Source organism: Chlorocebus sabaeus, chromosome 4 (genome assembly GCF_047675955.1).
Source record: "Chlorocebus sabaeus isolate Y175 chromosome 4, mChlSab1.0.hap1, whole genome shotgun sequence".
NCBI classification, from domain to species: domain Eukaryota; kingdom Metazoa; phylum Chordata; class Mammalia; order Primates; family Cercopithecidae; genus Chlorocebus; species Chlorocebus sabaeus.
Window position 1 is genome coordinate 1,314,190 of NC_132907.1, and position 14,952 is coordinate 1,329,141.

The 14,952-nt window shown below is 37.4% G+C and overlaps 1 protein-coding gene across 1 annotated transcript in view; it reads left to right on the top strand.

The window, feature by feature from the left end:
- Positions 1 to 14,952, top strand: part of ELL2 (elongation factor for RNA polymerase II 2) — a 76,923-nt gene that overhangs the window by 28,353 nt on the left and 33,618 nt on the right. The window contains exon 3 of the mRNA XM_007978973.3: positions 13,485 to 13,606. Within this exon, the coding sequence (XP_007977164.1) occupies positions 13,485 to 13,606 (122 nt within the window). The remainder of the gene's footprint in view (positions 1 to 13,484; positions 13,607 to 14,952) is intronic.

Below are 14,952 nucleotides of genomic sequence, written 5' to 3' on the forward strand. Positions count from 1 at the left end.
TTATAATCTGACATGAGTAAAATATTGCAATGTTTTAAGATAGTGTGAAGTAACATCCAGTGCCTTGCTGTCTCCATCTGGTATTGCTAGAAGGAGTGGTTTTGAGTTTTTCATTCCTTTATATTATTCATGTTTTCTCCCAATATGGTGGGGAGAGTTTTTATTTTAGTAGTTCATGAATTCCCTTTGACAAAATTACTCTATTTCTCTAACTTTTAAAAATAATTATACTACTTATATAACTTTTTACATACTGTATTTTGCTATTTTGACATTTTTGTTTACCATTGTTTGTGGCCGTAATTATTTAGCGCTTTTGAATTTCTACCTTCACCTTTAGATGCCTGTCTTCTTTAAAAGAACATTGCAAACATCTCACAAAGCCTAGCGGTATGGATCTCATTTTTTCATGGAGCAATGCTGTGAGTTATTGGCCAGGGGATAAAATGTTTTACTACTTTACATAATTTCATTATTTTAGAGGGACTCTGTGGTGTGTGGTTCTACCTCCTAGCAGAATTAAATTACTATCTAAAAGATAAACAAAAGTTTTGTAATATTAGTTATTCAAATATAGTACTTGCCTTAATTACCCATACGTAAACCTTTGCCCTTTCTTTGCCAAAGTGTCTCTTTCTCTATGTGAAGGCATAGGTTTGATGACTTTGCCAATAGCCTAACCATCCTTAGAAATTTTTACGGTCCTGTATTTCTTACAATTACAAATCAGTCTATGTAAGAAATTTGACAGGCCCTCTTATTTACATCAGACATGCCAATCTCTTAGAAATCGGAACTGTAGTCTCTAATTTAGCTTTTGATGTGTTGTGCATATCAATAGCTTTATACATGTGAAATTAGAAATAGTTTTATTTTCTTTATAGGCTTGAAGAAAATTAACAAACAAATTTGACTTACAAAAACTGAATAGAAATAAATTTTATGGAGTAAACCAGACACTGCCTCAGGGATGTATTTTCAGAGTAGATGTTCGGAGAGAGATTTATAAAAATTAAAGTACTACACGTTTGGTTCATTTTTAGAGCTACCTATAGCTTGATACAAAAAAACACCCCCACAAACTTTAAAATACTGTTTGTATTTATGAAGATTGAATGCTTTCGAGTCGTAAAGTTGTGATTCCCATGAGAACCCTTAATTCTATTTTCTTTGTTTCTTTGTTGTGCGGTAGCTAGTATCTGAGACTCTGGGAATCTGAAGGCAGCTTTTTTTTTTTTTTTTTTTTAATGGATAGGGCACTTGGGAAGCAGTGCTTGCTACCCTTCTAGAGGAGCAGCAGACATCTGTAATTTTTCAGCCTTCCGTGGACACCTGTTTTAGCTGATTCATTCTCGTACCTTATCTTTCTGTATTTTGAGTTTGAAACAGTTGGAAATGTTGCTAGTTGTTTTCATTATTTGTTTATTTTTCCAGATAGTTTACTTGGCTTCCATTTACACTAACACTTAAGCTTTGACCCAGAAGACTTGTAGCCCCTTATTTTTCTCTAAATTATGAAGATTCAGAATGAGTATAGTCAACTTTTGATTATCCAAAGAGCTTGTTAACAGAAATTACTTTAAAAATCAAACACCTCATTATATTAAGGAAGGCACGTGTGTGTTAGAATCAAACAGGTCAGAATTGGAGTGGGAACTCCCCAATATTGTCTTTGTATTATCAAAGCAAACCTTTTTTGGCACTTAACTGTGTACCGGACCTTGTGCCAGACACCTTAGATGGGTTATCTCTAAACTTCACATCAGTCATATGAATTGGGTAATATCATTATCTACATTTTACAAGTATGGAAACTGGGGATTACTGAGGTTATTTGCCCAAGGTAACACAGATGGTAGATTCTGCAGCCAGAGTTGGAAACCAGGTAGTTTGCTCCACAGCCAATGATCTACCATCCTAGATGTGGTCCATTAGGGCTCTCTCTTTTCATCTGTTTGTAAAAGAGAGGTTTTCAGTTTCTTCTCAAATCATTGCGAGAGAAACAACTTGGAACTGGAAGTGCAAAGGGAAAATTCTAAAGAAAGCATTTTAAAAAGAAGAAGGAACAAGACAGCGGGATACCATTTCCTATCTCTGGTATTCTCCAAATAGTTGGCACTAATTCTCATTTAAAAAAAAAAAAAAAAGGCACAAAATGGTGCATATTTTTACACACACACTTTTGTAATGTTCATTTAAGATGTGACTACAATTTAATTAATTAAAATGATATACCCCAAATATTGTCTGTCTTGTTGCTGTTTCTCCTTCTTTAGCATAGACTGTGGTCTTGTGCCTTTGGTCCCCGGGAGGACTTACCACAGTGATCTTACCACACTGGCTGCCTCAGCAATTCCAGTCTCTCATCATTCTTTCCTTAACCAGAGCATTTCTGAGTCTGTTTGTAATACATGTTGGGTTTCCCCATAAGATTTATTTTGAAAAAAGCATTCTGTAACTTTACCCAAGTAAAGCTCAAAAACAATTGATATTGAAAGCAGAGAATTAAGAACTAAATATACTTCTAAATCTTTATGGAAATATTCTGCAGACTTAACTATTGTTTATCTTGTTGGACTTACAAGTTTTCTTGGTGACATTGATTAGTTTGGGGTGAAACCATGTATTTTACAAAATCTAGGTCTTGGGCTTTTTGAGACTTCTGTTAACCTTGAGGACTTGCAGGTGTCAGTTACCAGTCTCCCCCTAGATTTACACAACTGCTGCTGACTGCAGGCACGGATTCTAAGCCCACTTACGCTTGCCAGCAGTTCTTCCTGGCATAATGCAAAAGAACGTTGCTCAAGGCTCCAGGGTACACGAAAAGGAGATTGGCAATGAATTGGAAGTTGCCGTTCATATTTAAGATTTTTTTTCCTTGTAGAATTCAGGTTTGGGCTTTGTTTCTGAGCAACCATTTTTTAAAACAAAATTCTGCTTCCTACTTGACAAGAAGAATTACTAAACTTAGAATTATTTAGTATGGTTAAATTCTAAATTCTTTAAAATACAAAATGGTTTTAAAGAGGTTGGGTCATACTTTCAAATGGAATTTCGTGAAGCCAGAGTATTCGATGAGTGTTTTAATAAAAACAAAGATACTTTTTAAAAACAAAAATGTATAATATGAACTTAAGTCCCACAAACCCAAGAAGCCACTTGGCCTAGGTTTTGGGGCTAAACATAGCACAAGAGAGGTTAGGAACTTTCTCATCCTAACATTTGTACCACACAGCAGGCAGCTGTATGAGTTTTTTGGTTTTTCTTCCCCCCTTCCTTTCATCTTGTTATTTATTTTTGCCTTCTCTGGGGAACCCTGGTTCTCAACAGATTCTTAAGTCATGTATTTCAAATCCATTTGTAATTTTTTAGTACCCCTGACATAAGGCACCTTCTGAGTGAATTTAATCTAAGTTCCTTCAGATAAATCCAACAAATATTTATTAGGTATCTACTCTACTGTGTTTCAAATATAAGTGGGTAAGACCAGCTGGGCGTGGTAGCTCACACCTGTGATCCCAGCACTTTGGAAGGCTGAGGCGGGCAGATCATGAGGTCAGGAGTTTGAGACAAGCCTGACCAACATGGTGAAACCCTGTCTCTACTAAAAATGCAAAAATTAGCTGGGCATAGTGGTGCACACCTGTAATCCCAGCTACTCAGGAGGCTGAGGCAGGAAAATCGCTTGAACCCAGGAGGCGGAGGTTGCAGTGAGCCGAGGTCACGCCCCTGCACTCCAGCCTGGGCGACAGAGCAAGACTCTGTCTCAAAAGAAAAAAAAAAGTGAATAAGACCATGGTCCTTGCCTCCAAAGAACTCATAGTCTGGTGGGAGAGAAAGGCAAATAAATGAGTACTTAGCATACAGTGTAGTGAAGGCAGCAATAGCGACGAATACCTGGAGGTGACGAATACCTGGAGGTGACGGGACCATGGGGACTCAGAAAGGGGGCTTCTAAACGCACCTCACTGGGAAAGCAAAGGCTCCCTAAGGGAAGGACTGCTAAGCTGAATCTCACAGATAAGTTAGCATGAGCTAAGGCAAGAAGTGGGGACACAGAGTAGCGTGTTCCGGCACCCAGCAAACACGGTATTGCTGGAACATGAAATACAAGGTGGAGATGAGGCCCATTTAAACTGGTTTAGTAGTAAGAGTGCTGACAAGGAAACTCATATATACTATTAAGAAGCTTTACATCTACTACTGGTAAGTAGTAGGAAGTCATGAAGAAATAAATGACCCTTGAGACTGACGGGGTCATATTGACATTTTATAAGAATAGTTGTTGATAAAAACTGAATGATTAGATGATGGGATTGAAAACGGTTCAAAAGTAGAGGCCAAAAGCCAAGTTGTCCAAGCAAAAGGTAATACTGAGCCAAAGCAGAGGAAAGAATATACATTTAAGAAATATTTCAGAAGGAAAAAGCAGTAAGTCTTACGATTATGTGCATGTTGAGGGGTGTGGAGTAGTGTGAGAGAGAGGAGTCAAATTTCACTCATCAGGGTGCCAGTAATCTCAGCACTAAATGAATGATGGCTTATTAACTGGGCAATGTGGGAGGTGGAAAGATTCAGGAACGAGATGATAATTTAGTTCATATCAGCTTTGTATATTTAAATTTTGGAAGGGACTGGTTAATAAAACAAAAATGAAATGCAGCTTTATGATAAGTTGCTGAACCCAGTGGGAGGTTTTAGTTTTTGCCACCAAAGAAGAACTTGTGGCTTAGCCCAGCCATGACTGCATTTTGAAGAAACTATTTAGATTTTCTCGATGGCTGTCTCACTTCTCTTCCAAAACCACTTTGCACTTGGTTCAACTTTGCATTCATTTCTAAACAAAGTTTCTGTTCTCTCATGCTCCATAGTCTGTATACCTTTTCCCTGATGCAGTATCTCTAGTATCTGGTGTTTCCATCTTTCCCCTGCCAATAACTGTCATCACCCCTTTTTTCCTGGAAATACTCAACTACCAAACAACACACACTCAGACACCTGGTTTCTTCTAAATACTTTTTAACCATGAAGTTACAAAAATGAATCATAACAAAACTCCCTTTGAAGCCCCTTTTTAGCTGGCGAAACCAACATTGGTCAGTTGTACAGTATTTAAAAATAAGAAGTACACTTAACCAGTTAATGGATTCATTTACATTAAGGTGCTCATTATCACATTCAAAGTAAAAAATATACATATATGTGTGTGTGTGTGTGTGTGTGTGTATGTCTATATGTGTGTACACACAGACATACACATACTGAAACAATTCCTTTCTTCCAGGCAAAATACCCTGGGGTCATCCTTGATTTCTCCCCTTCATTTCTTATATTTAATATGTCTAGGAATCCTGCTGCCTATACCTGCAAAATACATCCCAAATCCATCCATTTCTCCCTGTCCTGGTCCTAAGCATCACTATCTCGTTCCCGGACCTTTATTCTTATGTGCCACAGTGGCGGGAATCTTGATCGGTTTTATTCACTACTATGTCATAGAAACCTAAACAGTGCCTAGCACAGTAGTACTCAGTTAATATGTGTGGAATAAGTGAATTAAGTGAAAGAATCAATTAATCCATGTCATCTTATCAGACACACTATTGGAAGGCTAGTTTCACATTAATAGAGAAGCCATATTAAGAAAGCCGAAAGTAGTTTTTTGTCATTTCAGTTACATAGCAACTGAGTGTATTGGGTGTATTTGATTTTTAAAAATTACTACTTTACTTCCATCGTTGTTATTGTGTATTTGTAATTAAAATTGGTTTTGAAATGTTGCCATCGATGATATTTTCTCCAAAATGGTCATAAATTTAAAAGAATACATTAGGGATGAGTATGCAGTTCTCAGGAATTATTTTTATATTAAGACTATATACTACAGAAATAACAGAAATAGGAAACCTCAGTATTAGGCTGCTCTACTGTTTAATCCAGAGCTAGAAATTTTAATACTGGATCCAGGGGAACTATGTGAAAAATAACAGGGAAAGCATTTCACTTTACTTTTTCCTTAATATACATCTTGCTAAAGAGGAACAATGGAAGGAAATAAATTGACTTATTTTTTCCTGAATTATTTACATTAATTGCTATATGACCTGAATTTTGGAGATAACTGCCAATATTTCTTTTTGTGCTAGAAAAATTTCAGATGGCTCTAATATGTGTTGGCTCCTCTCTACCCCCTGCCCTTCCCTGTCAGTAGGAATGTTTAGCTCTTACTGATTTCTCTAATACTTAACTTTTTCTATTGCCAGCGAAGGCTACCCTCCCCTCCCTACTCCTCCACCCTCCAGCATTGGTTTGCACATCTGGGCTGATCTGAGAGGCTTTTTTTTTTTCCCCCCTCAACCCATAATGTTTGGGCCTAAAGTCATAACTGCAGGTCTAGTTTTAAAAATAGCACATGTGGCTTTCAGGTTGAAGTTTCTATTTTCTGTTCTGATTCTAGATTATTCTGTCCCTAAACTGTGGAACCTGAATAGTGCATGCAAATATATTTCTGTAGCTTAAAGTATATTTCTAGATTTTAAGGAAATCACAGAATCAAGAGTCTAGAAATAATTTGAGAACAACAGAGAATTCTAATGTTTAAATGTTTGCAATGAGTTTATATCTAAGCTAATATATGCAGTCTATATATAGTCAAATAATAGATGTTAGATAAAATTAAGAGATGGACTGGCCTCCTGGGATGCTGGAGGGGAGGTGGTGGGTTCTGAGGCCATATAAATTGGGAAACTATTCAGTATGGAAGGACCCACAGCAAAGAAAGGTATTTTGTTTAACTTGGCATTTCCTAAATTTATTTGAGGAAAGAACCCCCCTTTCACATAAGGCAGCTTTTCAGCATGCTTCGGAAATGCTGGTGGAAAGAAAGCAAACACTTCAGTTCTAGGCCTGGCTCAGACATTAATCTACCTTTTCATTTAACAAATATGCATCGAGTGACTAGTTTGTGCCACACACCACTTGAGGTGCTGACAATATATTCAGGGAACACAATAGACAAAAACCTCTGTCCTTACAGAGCTTACATTCTAGTGGAGGGAGAAAGACTATAAACAATATGTTAATATTACAAGGTAATTAGACAGCCATGGAGCAGGGTAAGGGGATTTGGAGTACAGGGATTGTCAGTTTAAATATGGCTCTAACTTGAACAAACCACTAAGCCTTATTGTCCCTAATCTATAAAAAAGAAATTATAGATGATCTTGGTCTGCTAGGCTATATGAGTCTACTTTAACACCAGGAATTGTCATATCAAACCATGGTACTGCTGGTTCATGAGTATTTCATTGAGTGTTTACAATCACCTTATCAGAAAAGGTGTCTGTCAAAGAAGAGTTCTGTAAGTTTGAATGATTTGTAATTCCACAGAAGAACAAAACACTTAAATAAATGAAGAAAACCCTTGCTGGTTCTATTTTTAATCTAATGTATACCTCAATCCAATACTGAGTAGAAAGTATTTGACTCAAGGACAGGAAACCTGCAGTAAAGGTACCAACAGCTTTTCAGCAGATGTTAGCATTCACATATGAGAAAGTTGCAGCAGTGCGCACATTGTGCTTCTGCCCTAGATCCTTATGTAAATAGGACGTCCGTGACTTGATGTTGAAATGACCTTTCAGACAGTATTCTATTGCCACATGCCTGAGCTTGTATCCCAGAGTAATTAGACGTTTTGACTTACACATCTTGGTATACAGTGTTTATGCTAATTATAAATGTCTGAAAGTTTCCTGAAACTTTTTCTCTGTAGCTTTTTATCGAAGACAGACAGGAGGTCGGGAGGAGGGTTGTGGATTGTGGTCCTAAGCCTTTGATTTTCAGTCTCTCATTTTTGGAATGAAAATTAAAATCTGCTTTTCCAGTTGCCAAGACATGGTGGTATATTTTTATATTCTTCATCTTGAACAAGAAACTGTGTGGAATCACAGCCTTTTAATACTTTTTAAATAATATTTTATTCTTAAGGCATTTAGCTAAAAATTCAAGATCGTGAGTCCCTAAATAAAATGTTATTCCCAACTGACCTGTAGGAAAAGCTTAAAATACTAAAATTAAAATGGAGAAGTTTCTATCTCACAAAGGAACAGTCTTCCAATATTGTTTCAAAATCAGACCTCAAAACTTATTTCCTGCGGTGGTTACCTCAGTCCTCAAAAGCGGACCCTAGGTCTACCGTAGCAGTCAGTATATTTTCACTTCCTCCTCCTCGTATTTCATGAACCTGAAGGCTAGTATTTAAAAAAAATGTTTTATAAACATTTTGGAATAAAGAACTGTCTAGATACACTGTGGCATAGGCTCCTACATATCAGAGGGGACTGATGCATATCCACAGGGGTTCCTCTGAAACTGTGTCTGAGTGGCTCTAGATTAGACAAGGTCTCAGACCCACCCTAGCTCTGGCCTTCAACAGTCCCACAGGTTCTGGTCTGCTCTGAAGTTGCCATAGTTTAGTTCTAAAGCTTCCCTCTCACCAACCTGCTCTAATTGTCGTATATTACCTGCTCTTTCCAATAAGTCTCCTGCTTTCCTGTCCATTGGCCAAATTGTTACACAGCCTTACCAGCCATAAACATAAGTGCTACCTTATATACCCATTTCATTCTTAAGATACAATTAACTTAAGAATGAAATGGATATTGATACAATTAACTTTGTATCTAATTAATACATCTTCAAAAAATTAGGTGCACTAAGTCTACAAACCGTTTTGAAATTTTAAGGATGTAAAATTTGCCTGAAAACATCTTGCTCTTGAAAAGCTTCAGATTAGCTCAGACCATACCATCTGCATTGATGCTGCTCTGAAACTACCAAGAAAAGGCAATGTAGAACTCTGATTGGCCTGGGCTCCATGTCCCTTTATTCCCTAACCTCTAAGCTCCACTTCAGCTCCACAGCTGGAAAGAAACTCATGACATGCATCAGGAGTCACCCTTTGGTCCCAAAGTGAACACTATTTGCCCTGATGCCTGCCCCTGCCCTGTCTGCATACTGCTCGAATATATCCATAGTGTTACACATGGGTACGAGAGACTATTGAGAAGTTCTGCTATCAGAGGCGAGGACAGAGGTGGTTTGTTACTGATCTTTAGCAGTCTGAGAATCTTAATTGTGTATGGCATATGGTAAGAACAAGGAAAAATGGTAGGGATTGAAAGCACTCCGCGGATAAATTACTCTGTATTTTTTTAAGCTGAAAACTACGCTACTTTTTTCTACTTGTTATTGCCAGAGGCTTTTAGAGCTTAATAGGGGAACAGAATTCTCAGAGAGTGTCATTCTACCAAGATTCACTTTCATTATCTTCAAATCGTCTTTTCTTATTTTGAGTTTGTTCATAATGTTATATTTTTAAGACCTTTTTTAAAAAAAAATAACCAGAGTAGGTGTTACAATAAAAGTATTTTTAAATAATGCCCATTAAGCCATTTGTTTATTTGCTGGCTTCGTGGTACTTAGAAGAATGTGCAGAAGTTTATTTGCAGTAGGAACTTAATCTTCACATTCTTTCTATAGCTAAATATTCTTTAAATATGGCCCATGTGTGCTGCTTATCTTTGCTTTTCAATTCCTCCTGATTGGAAATTATAAAAGTAGAATAAGTATTTCAAATAAGTTAAAATAGATCCTTTCATTTGAAATAAAATGGGTATTTATTTTAGGGTACCCTAAATAAATATATTTAGGGTAAATATATTTATTTAAATATATATTTGGGATAAATATATTTATATATTTCTTTATATATGCCATTTCTCTCCACTTATTCATTGATTTTCAGAAACCAGTGAAGTCAGAATTCTGACTTCTTTTTTTTTCACTTTATTTTTATTTTTATAGAGGTAGGGTCTCACTATGTTGCCTGGGCTGGTCTCAAACTCCCAGGTTCAAGTGATCCTCCCACCTCAGCCTCCCAAAGTGCTGGGATAACAGGTGTGAGTCACCACACCCAGCCTGTGACTTCTTTTCTAAGGAGATGACCTATTTCTGTTTATAATCCAAAATTTCTCAGCCTTGGCCGAATTGATATTTTGTACTGCGTAATTGGAGGGAATGTCCTGTGCAGTGTAGGGTGTTTGGCAGTATCTCTGGCCTCCCACTACATGCCTGTAGCACCCTCACAGACCAGATGTCCTCTGGGGGACAAAATTGCCCCTTGTTAAGAACCACTGTTCTAATATCTATGTGTAACACAAGTTTCAAAACACTTTGGTGAGTACATAGCATGGATTATGATTTTTTAAAAACTTTGTTTCTTTTTAAGCTGATTCTATTCTGGTCATGATCATATTTTTTAAATCTGTGGCTTTTTTCCTACTGAAGAGACTTTTAAAAAACAAGAATATGAAAGTCTTCTGTGTCTACCATCAGGCCAGACTATAATGGTTTAAGAGAAAAAAAATGCATAGAAAGATAATTATTTTACCTTAAAAAGCATAAATGTTACTTAAGAAGTTAAGATCGGATGGTTTGGAGGATGAGACAGGAAAAAGCTACATTTAAGTAACCCAAAGGTTTGTTAAGAGCTTTCTGTAACACTCTGTTTAGTGGACATTTGAACTGAAGGACTCCAGCCATTAAGTTAAAAGTTTTCACTAAAAGAACACTGCCTATTTGCAGAATTTGAGTACAGACTCTAATCACTCTTGAAAAATAGGGCGAAAAAAACTGTACAATTCAACCTTTTAAAAATGCAATTTAGTCCGGTCGCAGTGGCTTATGCCTGTAATCCCAGCATTTTGGGAGGCCGAGGCGGGCAGATCACGAGGTCAGGAGATCGAGATCATCCTGGCTAACACAGTGAAACCCTGTCTCTACTAAAAATACAAAAAATTAGCCGGGCGTGGTGCCGGCGCCTGTAATCCCAGCTGTTTGGGAGGCTGAGGCAGGAGCATGGTGTGAACCCGGGAGGCGGAGCTTGCAGTGAGCCGAGATGGTGCCACTGCACTCCAGCCTGGGCGACAGAGAGAGATTATGTCTCAAAAAAAAAAAAAAATGCAATTTAGAGTCTCCCAGATGGGATGGTCTTCTGTTCTGTGATAGGTATGGAAGTGCTACTATATTCCCAAACCTGAGCTATGCAGTAGGGTAAACTTTAGGTCTAAACCGATGCTGGAGCCTCATAGGAAGACGAAATACCATATGGAGATGAAACCTCTTTATGGTTTTTAAAACCATATGGTTAGAAACCACTTTAAAAATTTCTCCAACCAGGTTATACAGATCTAGATGAAGGGTTAGAGGAAAAGATGGAAGTTAAATGAGTCATGCCTAGGGAGGGGATTTCATTCAGGTGTCCACACCTTCCTTACCTATCTAGGCATATCCCTTCTCTGTCAGCAGAACCCTGCTCTTCCCAGAAAAACAAAAGCAGGCATTAGTGAATACTGTTCTACCAGTATACAGGTAGACTTATGTTCTCTTGTGCCTGACGCAAGCATTCCTTTGGCTCCTGCTTACCTCTACTGCTATAGGATTAAGAAGTTGCCAATATATGTATGCCAACTAGGTGCTGAGTATGTACACCCAATAAGACAGCCTGATAAGTACCTACCTACAGAGTAAATTAAGACTTGTTCACAAAGTTACAGCACTTTAGAACTGGGGAAGCTTTTGGGAATTAAAGAGTAACGTTATTGTCCTCAAAAGATATTTATAAAATAGGTAAAAACACAGAAACTTGTGCCAGAAGTTGGCTCTTACTTAAAATAGGGAGTCAAAGATAGTTTAAATTCATGGATGATGGAGGCTCTATGGAGTATTACCTATCTATAGTATCTTTGGTGAAATTTGACCTTTTAAAGCTCTACACAAGTTTTCTGAATCTCCTTTGAAAAAAAATTTTTCTTTGACTTATTTCTTCCTGTTCATTTATTCCTTCAACAAATATTATATGGCTACTATGTACCAGATACTACAAATTGTCTCCCTTCTTACCTTTCTTTCTTTTTACCTTTTTTCCAGGGTTGGGAGGAAGGGAGGGCAGGAGTTGGTGGCTGCACTTCTTTCCTGTAGGTCAAGGTTTGGGAGACTTTTAGATTGAGCAAGTCAGAGGTTGCAGGTTGTCTTGCAGGGCAGAGCAAGGGCAGGAATCATATATGCCTGTGCCCATGCCTGTGCCCATTCATGAGTGTGTGTGCATACACACTAAGCAGCAAGTTAGCGCTGAGTCTTCAGCTTATAATGGAAAGGACAGATTTTTTGGAGAATGAGGATTATAAAACACTTTTCCCTTCCCTACTTGTCACTAAATTACTAAGACTGTATGTTTGGGAGCTGAAGTCGTATTTCACATTCTTGCCAACTAATCCCTTTTTTTTTTTTTAATATCACCTAACAGCATGCAGACCCAAAGGAGGAAAGGTTTCAGACATTAGGAAGAGTGGAGCAGTTGAAGGACAAAAGATTCCAATTGTACACACCTTTTTTGAGCCCCTACTGTGTATCAGGCAATGTGGCCAATGCAGGACCTCAGTGGTCTTTAACAACTCTGTCCCTTTGCTCCTGGGACTTCCCATCTAGTAGGGAAGCCAGCCCTTGAACAAGAATGTAGAAAATGCATCTGCCTGTGGTGAAACCCCGTCTCTACTAAAAATAGAAAAAAATTAGCCGGGCATGGTGGCGGGCATCTGTAATACCAGCTACTCAGGAGGCGGAGGTTGCAGTGAGCCAAGATCATGCCACTGCAGTCCAGTCTGGGCAACAGAGCGAGACTCTATCTCAAAAATAAATAAATAAATAAAAATAAAAAATTTAAAAACAACAAAAAAGAAAATACATCTGCCTCTTCCACAGTGTTGCCTGGGGCTCAGCCTGGGAGTGACCTACAGAATCATCTCTATAGGCTGCAGACCCTGTTTCTGTAAACATGAGGATGTATAATGGAATCTTAGGGCAGCAGTTTTTACCTGTGAATGTAATTATGGCATTAACCTTATGCTGTTACTCTTGTTCAAAAATACTACTCCAAGAAGCAGGAATTAAAATGAAATGTGTTTTTTTCTTAAAGGAGCCAAAGATTCGGATATGGACTCTATCTCAGAGACTGCTTCAATATATATAAGCTATTTAGAATGGGGTCATGTAAGCCAGACAAAACTTGTATAGCTCAAAAGAGGAAGAGCTTTTTACAAATTCACTAATAACTCTTTCATAGGAACTGTAACCATTTGCTACTTTGAAATGAAAAGGGTTCCTCTTATAAACTAACAGAAACTTTTGAGCAGAAGTGATTACTGACACTTAAACGTAGAAAATGGAAATAAGAATCTGGTGAGTTATAGGCACGTTTGCCAGATTCCTTGAATTGTTTGGTCATTTAAATGCTGTGAGGATGTATATATCAAAAGGACTTCGGTCTAAAATATTTTCACTAGAAAAACCAGTAAGTCAGTCTTAAGACTTTTCTATGGCAAATTTATAATTTGAGGCATTTCTCTCTTTTCCCCCCATTTTAGCTTGTCAAAATTCCCAAAAATGATCCCCTCAATGAAGTTCATAACTTTAACTTCTATTTGTCAAATGTGGGCAAAGACAACCCTCAGGGCAGCTTTGACTGCATCCAGCAAACATTCTCCAGGTAGGTACTTTTCAAGGTACACCAAAGGGGAAAAATTTTTTAAGATGGTTTTAGAAAATTAAACAATAAAGTACACAGTAGTCATCCATAAATGTGTATTAAATTGAATTACAGAGCTCATTTATCTGAAAAATATTAAGCACCTACTGTATAATAGAAATTTCATTTGTAATGGGGATATAATCACAACAGTTCAAAGATTTTTGGTCTAATGGGGCTTTTAAGGTATAGAAGATATTTTTTACCTATGAAAAATGCAGTTTTTAAAAACTAAAGGCAATTTGAGGATTTTTTGAGAAACATTTAATTCATTGAATTTAAGCAAGAATCTTATAGCATATTTGAGGCTCACACTCCAGAGTAAAGAAGTTAAAAATACCCATCTTGCATGCTTCTCTTCCTTCTTCCCTGTTCAAGCCATGTTCTAAGGTAGAAAGTAGATTTTTAAACATCTTTATTCTACAGCTGCATGGAAACCAGAAATTAACCCAGTAAAGCAGTCTCTTCTTCTTAAAAAAAAAAAAAGGAGGAAGGAAGAGAAGAATGTACACACCCTAGGGTACCATGGAACGCTTATCTACTTAGATCCTCTGTAAACAATAAGCCACTTGTTTCACTCTTCATTGCTTTGGTTGTTTCTGATTAAAAAGGCCCTTGAGCAGAAGGAGTTTGTTCTGCCCCTGGATATGAGACAAGGGAGGTTAGGGTCTCTCTTATTTCCTCATCATGTAAGGTTTTGACATTAGCCCCAGGTATCCTAGACCAGCATATCTCTGCGATTTATCTGTGCAGTACTTGAAACTGTGGAAGTACTTTCTCAATGTGGAGGAAAAGAAGGAAAGTTATGTTTCCAGCAGGTACAGGAGGCAGAGATACAAAATAAGACACTGACAGAGTTTTACATTTATCCTCCCATTTAAGGTGACTAAGTAACTTTTTGTTAATGTGTCATTTTCCCCAAGTATATATTCAATTTGCTTTCTGAAAATTACCCACCTTCAGACTTAAATGTTTTGGTATAAATGGCTGTATTGTAGATTATATAGACTTTTCTGTGCTGTCCACTGTGGTGGCCACTGGCCACATTGGCTATTTACATTTTACCTGATAAAAAATTAAATAAAATTTAAAATGTCATTACACATTCAGACTAACCACATTTTATGGTCTCAGTAGCTACATGTGGCTATCATAGTGGGCAGCACAGTTATATAACATTTTCACTGTTGCAAAATGTTCTATTGATCAGCACTGTGATAGATTATAGAATCACCAAGTGTAAGGGTCCTTAGTGATTATGTGAGTCAATCCCTTCATTTCACAGGTAACTAATCCAGAGTTACATA